Source organism: Pecten maximus, chromosome 5, assembly GCF_902652985.1.
Source record: "Pecten maximus chromosome 5, xPecMax1.1, whole genome shotgun sequence".
NCBI classification, from domain to species: Eukaryota; Metazoa; Mollusca; class Bivalvia; order Pectinida; family Pectinidae; genus Pecten; species Pecten maximus.
In genome coordinates this window covers 9,371,773-9,387,336 of record NC_047019.1, presented here as the reverse complement: position 1 = coordinate 9,387,336, position 15,564 = coordinate 9,371,773, and the positions used below count along the sequence as shown (strand labels likewise).

Sequence of the window (15,564 nt, the reverse complement as noted above, 5' to 3'; positions counted from 1 at the left end):
CCCATAGTTTTTCATTCCCAAGCGACTGCTATTCCCTAGAGATTCCTGGAGATTTTTATTCACGAGAGATCGCCATTACCAGAGTTTTTCATTCACGAGAGATCGCTATTCTCAGAGATTTTTATTCACGAGAGATCGCCATTCCCAGAGATTTTTATTCACGAGAGATCGCCATTCCCAGAGATTTTCATTCACGAGAGATCGCCATTCCCAGAGATTTTCATTCACGAGAGATCGCCATTCCCAGAGATTTTTATTCACGAGAGATCGCCATTCCCAGAGATTTTCATTCACGAGAGATCGCCATTCCCAGAGATTTTCATTCACGAGAGATCGCCATTCCCAGAGATTTTCATTCATGAGATATCGCTATTTCCCAGAGATTTTCATTCATGAGATATCGCTATTTCCCAGAGATTTTCATTCACGAGATATCGCTATTTCCCAGAGATTTTCATTCACGAGAGATCGCCATTCCCAGAGATTTTCATTCACGAGAGATCGCCATTCCCAGAGATTTTCATTCACGAGAGACTGCTAATCCCTGTACTTACCACAGTTATTTTGGGGTTGGAGATTGTAGCATCTTTGTGGAGTAGGTCTAACCATGTCTTGCAGATCTAATCAAAGAAAAAGACAATATTTCATCTCAGTCTGAATCACAATTGCTGTACAGATAATGCATTTTTTTTTTCAATAATATTCTACTAATTGTATTTCTTTGAACTCGGTCTAAAAAAAAAAAAAAAACTTTTCCTGTGCACCTCCAGAAAAAGCCTTAAACAAAGCCAAAGCTACAGACCAAAAAGTGCTGTCACTGTGAAGGCACTTTTAAATGACCCAATCAACACACAATTATTTTTTTTTTTTGTCTTTATAACACGATCAAAAACATGTAACAGGCTGACAGATTCCCGAAAAAATAATATAATGACAAAATGTCAACCTTATCTGTGTCCAAATCAAGGATATGGACAAGAGTTATCCGTCTCTCCGAGTCTTTCCGGAGTAGGTAGAACCCAAACTCCCGTCCCATACTGTCTGCAGAGCTGTGTTCCGTCTCGCTGATATCCGGGGACAAGTTTGTCATGCTGGAACTAGCGGACAGCCCACCAAACTCCAAACTGGAAAAAAAATCTCATTAATCAGTTATAGTTTTCAGATTTGAAAAAGGAAATAATAAATAAATGAATAAATAATCTGTAACAACCATGACTTTGAATTTGGACAAATAAGCAAGAAACTGATATACAATAATGATTAAATACTTAAATTTCTGATTATATAAACCTGTAATGGAAAGATATTTACAAACATTTTTATTTCTTAAAAGTTTTATATGTTTAAAACAATATCTAGCATTCATTAAAATGTATACATGTACAATAATAAAATAATCAAAAGCCTTTAAATGAAATTCAAATTTATAAAAAAATAAGTATAAAATTTCAAGAATGATATTCAAGGGCATATGATACTAAATTATATCTAGCGCTGAAATTCACAATGTTAACTGGACACAAATGCTGAAATAAACAATGAAATCAACAAAGAAATAGATTACGAAAGCAGAAATGAACATTGGGCAGAACATTGAAATGAACGATGGGTAAAATGGGAAGTATGAACACAAAAGCAACAGTTTAAGAAGAATTCTGTTCTTTTCCAAAATATTACAAAACTGTAATTTTATTACAAAACTGTTATTTAAAATTATTTTATAAACTACAATTTTATATTTTAAATATATAAATTTGTAAATGTAGGACACAGTTTATGGTGCTGTAAAAAACAAGAGGCCCAGGGGCCTTAACGGTCATCTGACTCTAAATTAAAACCCTTATATTATTGTAGTATGTATTCTCTGTAGCAAGTATATAGTGGCACTGTTGGCCATGGTGGCCATCTTGGATTTCTGACTGACCCAATAAATAACAACACTTGGTCTGGACCATCTAAGGATAATTTCTGGTAAGTTAGAGCTGAATCCCACTGGTGGAATTTGAGAAGAAGTTTGAAATAGGCATTGTTCAGGAAAACCATGATTGCACAATCATGTAACAAAATGGCCGCCATGGCTGCCAAGTCAATGATTTTACTAGGCCGAAAAATAACAACACTTTGTTGGCCCTCCTTCCTTAACATCCTCACCCATTTCCAGCTCAATGGCACCAATGGAACTGGAGAAGAAGTTTAAAATGTGTTTTTCAAGATGGCGGCCATCTTGGATTTCAGACCAATCAAAAAATAACAACACTTGGTCAGGATCATATCAGGATCATTTCAGGCAAGTTTCAGCCCAACAGCACTGGTGGAACTTGAGAAGAAGTTTAAAATGTGTTTTTCAAAATGGCGGTTATGGCGGCCATCTTGGATTTCGAATCGGCCCGAAACATAACACCATTTGGTGGGGATCATGTCAGGATCATTTCTGGCAAGTTTCAGTCCAACAGCACTGGTGGAACCTGAGAAGAAGTTTAAAATGTGTTTTTCAAGATGGCGGCCACGGCAGCCATCTTGGATTTCGGACCGACCCGAAAAATAACAACACTTGGTCGGGATCATATCAGGATCATTTCAGGCAAGTTTCAGCTCAATAGCACTGGTGGAACTTGAGAAGAAGTTTAAAATGTGTTTTTCAAGATGGTGGCTATGGCGGCCATCTTGGATTTCGGATCGGCCCGAAAAATAACAACATTAGGTCGGGATCATATCAGGATCATTTCAGGCAAGTTTCAGCTCAATAGCACTGGTGGAACTTGAGAAGAAGTTTAAAATGTGTTTTTCAAGATGGCGGCCACGGCGGCCATCTTGGATTTCTGATCGACATGAAAAATAACAACACTTGGTCAGGACCATCTCAGGATCATTTCAGGCAAGTTTCAGCTCAATCCCACAGGTGGAACTTGAGAAGAAGTTTGAAATGTGAAAAGTTTACGTAGGCGGACGGCGGACGGCGCACGACGACGGACGAAGCATGATGACTATAGGTCATCCTGACCCTTTGGGTCAGATGACCTAAAAAGTTGATTCAAATTTCAGATTAATGTATGAAACTAAACCCAAAACCGCTACGAAGGAAGAACAGAGGATGACCAGTTTATCTAAATATGGATGCCTAAAAGAAGGTTTTAATGATAGAAAGAAGAGGAACATGAAGAAAAAAGAAGATAAAAAAAAACAGAAATTGTGAAAGAGTGTAATGGATCAAGAAAATAAGTAAGGGGGGTGGTGAATGAAATACAGACCGATTGGAGAAGAAATGCTGGCATTACAGAGCATCCATATTAGGACATTAGAGATTGAGAAATTTGTGAAATTAACACCAAACACCTTTTGTTAGTACTATTGACAAGAGAAATAAACATCTGTGCTGTGATGTAATAACAAACATTTCTGGCATCCTCAAAGAGATATTTCCCTAGCTTAATTGCTAGGAAATGGTTATTAATTTTTTTTTTTTTTTTTTTACGACATGTTTTCGGAAGCAATTAAACAATATCATGGAATAGTGACCCGACTCATTTACGCTGTGAAAGCTAAATGTGGCTTGAACAACACAATACCTTCTTAAAGTCCTAGATTTTGAAAAGAGCAATGGAGATACCATGATGGTGGAGTGACACTCCACTTCATTTAAAATGTGACAAAGGTGTTGGAGAAATAAAAGGCAATGGTTACTGTTAGAAAGAGAGAATGGACATAAACACAGAAATATCAACAATTCAAAATGAGGAGACGTCAGGAAGTCTCTAATAGCTATATCTACCACACTTAAACGCCAGGCTCGACTTCAAGAAAGGTTGGCAATATTAACACACGTGATGAATAGCCTATTCAATTCTTCCGACACAGAAATTGGTATCACACTTTCTGTCTACGGCACTCTGCTTTTTACAAAGTTTCCCGTTTTTTTATTTAGTGGATGTATACATCTTCACAAGTGCTTGCCATGTTACAGATATATTATATATAACAATTACTTATAAATAATTATTATATTTATTACATACAAATAAGATTTTTATATATAAAAGATTTTTTCTTTGATGAAATATTCTGTTAATTCCATATCAGTTTTCATTTTGCTTGGAGATTATTCACATAGAAGAAAGACCATAGAAATAATTTGATGATAAATGACATTTACCATAGCGTAAAATGGTGAAATATATTCAAACTTCGTCTCAGGTGACTTAAAAACCAAAGATATCGAGCCAAATGAAGCAAAAATTCTGACAACTTTAGATTTATTCATTATTTTGCATTGTTCATGTGTCAAAAACAGAATCTTGTAACTTTGAACTCTGAAGGGAAATTTTTTGTCAATTTACTTTTCGGGATTCCTTGTTTTGACCGATACCAATGGATGAAATCTCTGGAAATATTGCAAACTATGCAGTGTAAAAGACTTTGAAATTCTAAATTCTTTAATTACAGTGTATTTGAAAATACTATATTTCTTGTATTGACTTTTTTCTTGCTTTGATGATCCCTAGCGCTATGTTTAACTATGGACTTCGGCAGATAAATCCTTCTTGCTTTACTATTTTGAAAAACACAAAGCAAATACAACATGAAGTTACCTCCCTTTCTTGAAAAGCCAAGAGTTAGATAGAATATATACAAAAGTGATCCACACGACCTCTTAAAATATATTTTTTTATTAAATTTAAAAGTTTTTTCTTTCATTATAATCTTTTGTCCAACAATTTTAATTCAACATTGTTAAATTTTCTTCAGTTTGGATTTAAAACTGCAAAAATCTTTTATCGAATGTTAAAAATATTTAATTGAGGTAATGGAAATAATAACTTTAATATAGCCAAGCTATATACTAAATTTATCATATGATTTACAATGAAACTGTCTTATCTGACACCCTGTGGGAACTAGTCGACTTATTCCTCAAGACACCAGACTCCAACATGTTACACACCAAAGGTTTTTGATATCTGATTACAGATAAATCAATAATATATTATGGGATTCTGGAATACTCAGGGGTCAGATAAGACAGGTCAAACTTGCCATTGGAAAATTATTGCAAATCGTAGCTGACCTTCAATTTCAAAATCACAAGATCAGGTCACAACATAAAGATTTAAAAAAGAAAGGAAAGGCACAAAAAAACCTGATCAAACTCAAAATTATTGACTGAATAAAAGACATATACAGACGAAACAAAGTTCATTTTAAATTAAATCACAATTTTTGTGAAGGTCATGCTGATCACAAATGTAGGGTTAAAAGCCTGTGACACTAGACAATATCCCAAAGAGGAGTGGCCTAATAGGTAAATGAGGCTGTTGCCATGACTACACAGGTCTTGGCCGGTGTTACCTGTAGAATGACCTAGGGGATGGTGACCGGAGTGGGGATGGTGACCTGAAATCAATGTCATACATAAGTTATCTCCCTTCTCAGCATGAAAACTCATTGTGCCCTGCAGATCAATTTTTGCCCTTTTTTTCATCCTTTTTTTCAATTCCATCATGATAAGATCATCTCTCATGTTTGGTAAGAACGGTTCTGAATATTGAAAAATTATTCTTTTGAGTTTTGATAATTTTCTGGTATTAGAAATCTAGTACATTGGTTTTGGAAATTCCAACAATTGAATGAAATGTGTAAATAAATCATAGAGAAAACATCATCTTATGATTTAATGTATTTGTTCATCATCATGAAAGAACAAAATCATGGTAAGAAAAAGAGCAAAAATTAAGTTTGATGATTACTTAAGACAGAATTAATTCTCAAGACTTTACACCACGATACAGTAAAACATGCCCTCAATCAATGCAAACACTTACACATAATATTTCAAAAATGCTATCATCTATCAAGCAAGGTCATGTCACGACCTTTCACCCCAGATGAATACTCTATCATACATCAAGATTTCAAGAAACTCCTCAGAAGTATAATTTTCCTTAATCTAACTACATGTACCTTAAGAATGATAGCATAATGGAATTAATGGATTTAGGAAAATAGAAAGGGGTTAGTTCACCTACAGGATCTGTGAAATGTGAATCTTGTTATTTTATAAAGCGTTATTCCATTAATTTTAAGTCATTAATCCTCATTTTAGTCATTAATCATATGTTTAGTAATTGATTAATTAACTCATTAAAAATTAGTTAAACCATTAATTATTTAATGACCTATCGCTCATAATTTTAATTTTATCAATCCATTAACAGAGTGATGATCTGTTAGATAATTAATGATAATATGTCATTAATCTGTAAATCCATTAAACCCAACACATTAATATTAAGCAAAGCCATTAACCTGAGCTGCTGACGTGTCAGATATTCATTCATTTGCCCAGCAATAAACCTAGTCATTTTCTTCGCAGATCTACTTAAAATGATCAAGACAGCTGCCAGGGTTAATTAATTAATCAATTAATTAATAAAGTCAAAATCAGGGTTACAACATTGCCATTTTTTAATTCTGCAAAATAATAATTTTTATAAGGTACCTAAAGGACTTGATTTTTAATTGGATTATTTCCCTAATACAAAAATTCATATCAGCTTCAGAAATTTGATTAAACTGGGTCAAGAAATTACTTTAAACAACGTCTGTACTAATCGACTGAAAAACAAAACATAAAATATACACAGTTTAGTGGACATGTTAGGGATCACAGCATAGGACTGCCTGGGTCATTAAAATTATTGATGATTATGCATAAGTACCTGTGGACATACATTTTAAACACAAATACAATTTTGTAGTAACATGTGTATAAAAATCTCTTACAGCACTGACTTGAAAGGAAAAAACGACACAAAACATGTTGGACCAGGTGGGCTCAATCCTAAAGCCAAATTCATGATTTCAGTGAAAACACATCCTTCTGATTTAAACTTTTAGTAAAACAGTAGAAATTTAGAAACTGCTGAATAAAATCTTTTAGTCATCCAAAACTATGAAATTGTGCTCCATGAAAATATTCTTATCCTACCAATCCTTAAAACTGATTTATGATCATTTGAATACATATACAAGGCATATTAACACAAACTAAATATCAATTGTAAATGGCCAATACTGTTTCATCGTACGGTATATGTAGAAATCTATTTCTTAAATCACTAAATCTGAGGAATATTTTTGAACAAGTTGCTTTATGATTCATATTAAAGTAAATCAAGTCTTCGAAGTGTTGCTTCTAAATTTGCAGCTCTTTGGGGACGAAAGCTAAAATTTTCAAAATGATATACCAATTATGACAAATAATATTAATAAGCTGGGCACAACAGGGACTTTCTATAATTGGAAAAAAAAAAAAAAAAAAAACGAAAAATACAAGTGTTAAAGGTTCATAGTATTAATATATGAACACACACAACTGGTGAAGACAGGGTTCAGATTAGAAAGTGGTTGGATTAGACAGGTTTTACTAAATGTTAACTGAGGTCAATAGGTCATGCACAGGCAATATTAAAAAATATACAGGGTGCTATTATAATTTATATCTATGGTCAAAATACAATCTTGATTGCTTTTATTTTTTCTGTCTTCAAAGATGATCATGACGATAATAATCTTTAAAGATTTTGTTCAGTTACAATTTGGTAATAAAATAATACATTAGGGAAACCTGTCTATACAGGCCGTTCAAGAAAGCAGCCCTTTTAGGCAGGTGGCCTTTATAGAAAGGTGCCCTCTAATGAGAGGTTTATACACAATGAAATATTACATTAGGAACCAAAACTGGTGTCCACTATAGACAGTTTTTTGTTGTTATACACATGTGGCCTTTATAGACAGGTTGTAATACACAGGTGGCTTTTATAGACAAGTTTTTGTTATATATTGGTGACTTTTATAGACAGATTGGTAATACACAGGTGGCCTTTATAGACAGGTTTTTGTTATATACTGGTGGCCTTTATAAGCAGTTTTTGTGATACACATTTGGCCTTTGTAGACAGGTTTTTGATATACACAGGTGGCATTTATAGACAGGTTTTCATTATATAGGGGAGGCCTTTGAGGCAGGTTCAACTGTATATGTGGTTATTATGACAATGCCAATATTCATTATGCAGCATTCATAATGGAAATGCTAAGCAGGTCTTTAACATGCTTGGGAGTAAATTTTACAATGCTAATTAATCGTTATGAATTATGATCTCATTATCTCTCCCTGCACATTATATTTTGGCAACAAGGTACAGATAAATCATCTTGTGTGGCTAAGATATATAAAAGAAGATGCCCAATGGGCCTGATGATACTCACTTGTAGATATCACATTGAATTATCTATATAGGTTAATATTATGGAAACCAAATACTACCACTTTAAAAGATTTTATCGCTTTTTTTACCAGTGACCTTGAGAGTAGATCAAAGACATTGATTTGAAAATTTGAAGGTCCTTATTCATCTAAGCAATATGCCACTGGCTTAATGAACTTTCAATTCAGAAACATTGAAAAAGGGTCAAGGTCATTCATTTCAACAAAACTGAGCTATCCAAGTATGCAATTGTCAAGGCCATGCAGGACTTACCTATGTTATTTTTCCCCTTTGATCTTAAAACTCGGTCAATTTGAGCAACCCAATAGCTTTTTCATCTTCACATGCTTTTGTTCCAATATCATGACTAATAAGACCTCTAGGCCCATAATTATGCATATAATTGAGCAGTCATTTGGAAGCTGAGAGATCAGAGGGATCTTCGTGCCAACCAATGAATGACCTTCATTTTCATCTTAATCAACTTAATTTACAAAATATTGACTTTATATGATTATTCTAATCATCAATTTCAAAATCATATGTGTACAAAAAGGAACCCCACAAATGAAATTTGGGAAAGATCCACCTCATACTTTTTGAATAGTGATAACAAACTTCATCTGCCAAAATCCAAGATGGCTATCGATCTGTCGTTTGGCATTTAGTCTCGATGCATAGCACACACGACTAGGGACCAAGACAGCTCACATCTCTACTTTTAGAAAGAGTTTCTCAAGAAACAAACATATCTAGAACCTTCTATTGGTAAAATTTCAAAATGGCAGCCTTTTGTACCAATTAACCTATACATAAAATTATAGAAAGACCATTCTAGTGCTTCCTGAGAAATAACAATATCAAGAATGATTTAAGACTTGATACCAAAGCCAAAGACAAATGGAGATTTGATTTTATTTACATGTAATTATGTAATTACAGTGGGTTAAAAAAGTATGACGACTGATAACCTACTACGGTTTAAGCTCACTTGCCCTTTCAGCAGATAAACTATGAATGTGTTTGTAGGTGTAATTATATAATTATTTTGATGGATAAAAAAAAAAGCATTGACAGCTTTGGCAATTACTTCACAAAAAAAAAAAAAAAACGGAACACATCAATGTCACCAAAACTGACAGTTAGCCACGAACATGAAATTTACATCCAAAACTGACACCTAATTATAGCTAACCGGATTTATGACTCGATTAACTACACCATTTGTCAGGTATGTCCTGAAAGTCTTCAAGAATCTACATAAAAGGTTATTGCAATTTATATTACAAGATTAATTATCCCAAAAACATATTCTAGATTTGGAAATACAGTCGTAAATACATTGTTCTTTATATCCTGGTCTACTGTTTTTTTAATAAAAAAAAAATATGATACAGATGTTACCTCCCTTTTCTCACTAGAGTATACATCAATTGTTAATTTCTATGAAAAGTTAATGTTAAAATCCATTTTTAATATCAAACTAATATCAAACTCCCTTTTTCATATCAAATTTATGTGAAACTCCCTTTTTGATATCAAATTAATGTTAAAATCCCTTTTTGATATCAAATTAATGTTAAAATCCCTTTTTGATATCAAATTAATGTTAAAATCCCTTTTCAATATCAAATAAATGTTAAAATCCCTTTTCAATATCAAATTAATGTTAAAATCCCTTTTTGATATCAAATTAATGTTAAAATCCCTTTTTGATATCAAATTAATGTTAAAATCCCTTTTCAATATCAAATTAATGTCAAAATCCCTTTTCAATATCAAATTAAAGTGAAATAAAAAACTGATCTGATCATCAAGTTATAATTTCCAAAATGAAAAAAACAAACAATCTTATTTTTCCCTCAAATAGTCCTCAGTTTCATCCTAGGCCTATTGGTCGACAGCTCTGTAAACAATTCTATCTACAGACTGGTCCATTTTCTCACCTTTAAACCATTGTCACATGACAACATGCATTGATAATTAAGGATTCTAAACCATGATACTGATGTTTGTGTCGATTTAATATTTTAGTCAGTTTAATTAACTGAAATAAGAGTGAATCTTGATATATTAGGATTAGGGGCCGATATTTTTTTCTATAATCCTAAATAGATACAGACGCTGTGCTCATATCTACCTACCCAATTCAATAAATTTTACTGCTAGGCAATTTTTGTCCTTTCTCCATTCTATCGTTCTCATAATTACCTCCTTTCTCCTTTCTATCGTTCTCATAATTACCTAACTCAATAAATTTTACTACTAGGTAATTTTCATCCTTTCTCCTTTCTGTCTTTCTCATATCTACCTAACTCAATAAGTTCTATTACTAGTAAGTTTTTATTCTTTTTGCTTTCTGTCTTTTTCATATCTATTTGACTCAATGAATTTTGATACCTGGTAGTTTTTGTCCTTTTTCTCCTTCTCTCTTTCTCATATCTACCTAACCCAATAAATTTAACTACTAGATATCTAAAATATAAAACGAAATAAAAACAACATTCTGGCTAAGTGCATTTTACAAATGGTTGGTCACATATTATACTGGTGAGGAACTCACAACAAATAAAAAAGGCCAAATGCTGGATGCAAAAAGCTATAAACGACATACACAGAAAAAGCTAGGAGGAAGGGAATGAACAAGCAGTCCTTCGGTCGTTCTTTCGTACTGATGGAGAGCCACCATACTTACCGTTTCTGTAAGAACTGGCTACGTTGGAATTTGCCATCGGAATCAGCACGCTTCCGAAAGCCATCAAGATAAGTCCTACAAACGATACGACCCAATACCTCTAAGGAATCTAAGAGAGTGCTGTACAGTTGAACTACTACAAGTGCACGCTGGTCAGCAGAGTACTTCAGTAAGTGAAGGTTAAATTCAGTCAGCATTAGTTTCACAAACACATTTACAATTTTCACAAAAAGGAGATTAATGCTAAAAAGAAATTTAAATCAAACTCAAATCACACCTTTCCCAGTTTTGGCCTACTGAAATTCATATTTTCTACTGTTTTGGTCTACTAAATTCATATCTCCTTCATAAGTTTTGCTTGTCAAAACTTCATTCACATTGTCACTAAGGCTTAGGCAATATAGGACCTACCATTCTAGTGTAACATCCTACAAGTCTGGGGCAATATAGGACCAACCATTCAAAGTGTCACATCGTATAAGTCTGGGCAATATAGGACCTAACATTTATAGTGTAACATCGTATAAGTCTGGGGCAATATAGGACCTAACATTCATAGTGTAACATTGTATAAGTCTGGGGCAATATAGGACCAACCATTCACATTGTCACATCGTATAAGTCGGGGCAATATAGGACCAACCATTCAAAGTGTAACATCGTATAAGTCTGGGGCAATATAGGACCTACCATTCATAGTGTAACATTGTATAAGTTGGGGGCAATATAGGACCTACCATTTTAGTGTAACATCGTATAAGTCAGGGGCAATATAGGACCAAGCATTCTAGTGTAACATTGTATAAGTCAGGGGCAATATAGGACCTACCATTTTAGTGTAACATCGTATATGTCTTGGGCAATATAGGACCTACCATTTTAGTGTCACATCGTATAAGTCAGGGGCAATATAGGACATAACATTCATAGTGTAACATCGTATAAGTCAGGGGCAATATAGGACCTAACATTCTAGTGTAACATCGTATAAGTCAGGGGCAATATAGGACCTAACATTTATAGTGTAACATCGTATAAGTCTGGGGCAATATAGGACCTAACATTCATAGTGTAACATTGTATAAGTCTGGGGCAATATAGGACCTAACATTCATAGTGTAACATTGTATAAGTCTGGGGCAATATAGGACCTACCATTCTAGTGTAACATCGTATAAGTTTTTATACAAACATTAATTTTAACCAAAGGAATGACTCTAAAAGCAAAGGCTACAACAGTAAAGTAGAAATTGTACGAGAAACAAAACAGAACTCGTAACTAGTAACAGTGACTTTGACCCAAAACACCTGAAACTCGAACTTGTCCGAGATATAATGGTCCTTTATCATTTTGTGAACCTTTGATCAAAATCCCTCAAGGAATGAAGCCGCTAGAGAGCCGACAAACTTTGGCATTACGTTTGTAAGTGCAGGACGGATTGGGAGCAACCTATACTCCCGCGGTTTCCCGGTAGCAGACTAAATCTATAAATAGCCACTTTTCCGCTGCTTTACAAAGCAGTTATAAGTCACAAAGTTTTGATGAATCTTTTGTGAAGAAATTGATTGCTGGTAAAAAAGTGATCACGCTCAATGCAAGGTCTTACCAAACGACAGACCATAGGAAAAATTTGGGGATGGATAATGATACAAAAAAAAATCACAAGTTAAATTCACAGCTTAAATTTTTTATATAACTTTATATCAAAACTAAAACTTGGGGGTAAAAATAAAAAATACCAGAGATGATAAAAATGATACAGGGAAACTATATATTACAAATAATATTGACGAAAAGATGAAAGGCTGTTTGTGTGTGTAAATTGGGATAGAGGGGAACAACATGCAAATCAAATTTGTATTCAGTATTCAAAATGTTTAAAGCTCTCAAAGCCAATTTCACCATTGGTTAGTTAATCAATATGCAAATTTAAGTGAAGATATCCATAATTCTTTGTAAAGCTGTTAATTGTTACATGAAGCTAATTTTCACAGGCAAACCAGTATGAATATTCATTTTCACAGGCAAACCAGTATGAATATTCATTTTCACAAGCAAACTAAATGAATATTCAATTTCACAGGCAAACTAGTATGAATATTCATTTTCACATGCAAATTAGTATGAATATTCATTAGGCTATACTTTTCACAGGCAAATTAGTATCAATACTCATTATGATCTAATGCATTTAAATGCTGGTATTATGTATGAAATTATTTTTTTGCATGATTTTTTACCCTGAATTAAGCCTATGTCCAGTTATAACCGTAGGATACCAATTCCTTCCGTTCAATAACCCCACCAATATTTGATTTTGTTCAGTTCCAACAAATCCTAATTGATTGTCTGGAAACATTCAGTCCCCATCTTAAAATTTCGGCTTCATTTCAATGCCAGTATTATGTCTGCTTTTAAGACAGGGATAATCACATGTTGGCTCTCTAGGCTTATTACAGAATAAATCTAAGTGCAAATTTCTGAATTATGAGTGTGAATATTCATTAGTGTAATTGTGAATATTCATGAGCCTTCACCATGGACTGCAGAGGTTAGTAGTAGTGAGGAATTTCTCTAAGCTACGTTTAATATCTACAGTAACCCGTATATATATAAAATGATAATAATGATATATACATTCCAATAGAAATGTCTAGAGACTCCAAAGTTGCCATGGAGACCAACCTACCTGTCTGGCGAGTCTACATTTAGTTGCCCAGAGTGGAGACTACGAGATCGGAGATATTTGGGCTCAAAACTGCAAGCAAAGTTACAACACGTACACAAAAAGTCAACAACACGAGGGTCTGTCGCGGTTGTTGAGCTGTTTTATACAGAGAGGGAGAGTCAGCGGTGGCACATATCTCGACATTGACTAAGCTGAAGCCTAAAACACCACAGTCACTCGGAGGATTACAAAGGGAGATAAATCTGCAAGAATTACATCTGGGGTGAGACAGGAATGAAAGAAAATGAGGATGATGCTGACAAAATTTGCTCTCTACTGAAAACTGCCACAACTAAAGCTGTTGTTTTGTATGTCCAACTATATTGCATACATAAAACTAGCTAAACTGGCAAAATTAGAAACGTGTTGCTAGTCTACATTTTTCAAATCTAATAAAGGATTTTCTTATACACTTCTTCAATCAAACATACATCCAGCTATATTTTCCAGCAAGCTATATTTTTGTAATTGTTGGTGAGACAGGCTAACAAAAATAATTGATATCATGCTTTTAAGGTCAAAGGTCAATGTGTATCAATGGGGTTCAGATGACCCCTGTTTTGACCAAAAACACTCAAACATGCTCAGAAAATCAGCATGCTACTGAATGTTCAGAAAGTTTCCATTCATAAGATTTAATGAATTTGGACCGCAGCTTCAGATACTACTAGAACAAAGAAGGACTAGCATGAATAGACCATTATATTAACCAATATGCACAAATAACAATTCTGTCAAAAAATAGCCAGGGAACTTGAAACAAGCAAGGACAGGGGGATCAAACATTTGTTTTGATATCAAGATGCCTTGCAATAGTCTAACCAAGCATAAAGATGTAAAAACAAAAAAAAAACAAAAAAACAAAAAAAAAAACATCACCAATACAAAAGCTATATTCTTTGAACATTTAACAGAAAACTTCATAAAAGTAGGATATAATAAATTTAGTCTCAGTTGACCAAAAATCATAATGAACAGAATTTGAAAACTAACCTAATATCAAATTTCAATTCAAACATTAAGTTTCGCTATTTAACAATAGATTACTACTACAACATCAAAATATAATTTTCTGCAGAACGTTTTAATTGACATTTTTATTAACCAAAACGCAATCAGTCCAAGAATCTTTATTCGTGGTCTAGTGGTCTTGGATAATCATCCCGCATTTAGTACGGTCAAAAACAGTATTTATGCCCGGCATGCTGGGAAATTATCCCAAAAGTTATAATAAACAACCGCCAGTGCCCAAACACAGTTATAAATAACTAGCCATGCCCTAATATGGTAATACACATCTACAAATGCCCAAATATGGTTATAAACCTCTATCAATGCCCTAATATAGTCCTAAAACATGTACCTCTTCCCAAATATGGTCATTTAAATAACTTCATGCCCTAATATGGTCAAACACACCGACAAATGCCCAAATAAGGAAATAAATTTCTACTCGCGCCCTAATATGGCCATCAATGCAAACCAATATCTAAAATGTTACTATTGTTAGACTCCATGCAATTATCATCCTATCACCAAAAGTCAGTCACACTGACTATATATACTGTTACCGATGTTAACACATTAAACAAAAACGACATCACAAGTTGTCACAGTGAGATAATGTAAGTTATGCTCAACTAGTGAAAGGAATAACTTTAATTCCAAATTTCTAAATTAGTATTTATAACGATTTCACCAAATGCAGCAGTTCAAAATTTTCTTGAAAACATATGACATGCCATTAAGATAAGATAGGTTTTTTCCTACCTTTCATACAAAATGTGAGTTATTAAGCTATATACATAATTTTTTAGTTTTAGTAGGAGCTTGTGTGCTTTTTATTATTTTCAATCTTTTCATCATATCACAGATA

At 33.6% G+C, this 15,564-nt stretch overlaps 1 protein-coding gene across 4 annotated transcripts in view; it reads right to left on the bottom strand.

Annotated features, from left to right (window-relative positions):
• Positions 1 to 15,564, bottom strand: part of LOC117327071 (mitogen-activated protein kinase kinase kinase 5-like) — a 75,194-nt gene that overhangs the window by 19,693 nt on the left and 39,937 nt on the right. For 2 of the 4 annotated variants that reach the window (XR_004532567.1, XR_004532569.1), the window contains 4 exons: positions 13,650 to 13,718; positions 5,344 to 5,388; positions 947 to 1,124; positions 555 to 620 (listed from right to left, as the gene is read on the bottom strand). Coding sequence is in view for 1 of the 4 variants with exons in the window: in XM_033883900.1 (XP_033739791.1) it covers positions 555 to 620; positions 947 to 1,124; positions 5,344 to 5,388; positions 10,960 to 11,034 (364 nt within the window). In the remaining 3 variants the exon portion in view is untranslated. Of the gene's footprint in view, positions 1 to 554; positions 621 to 946; positions 1,125 to 5,343; positions 5,389 to 10,959; positions 11,035 to 13,649; positions 13,719 to 15,564 lie in introns of all 4 variants that reach the window. The other 2 variants (XR_004532568.1, XM_033883900.1) reach the window with 1 other exon arrangement.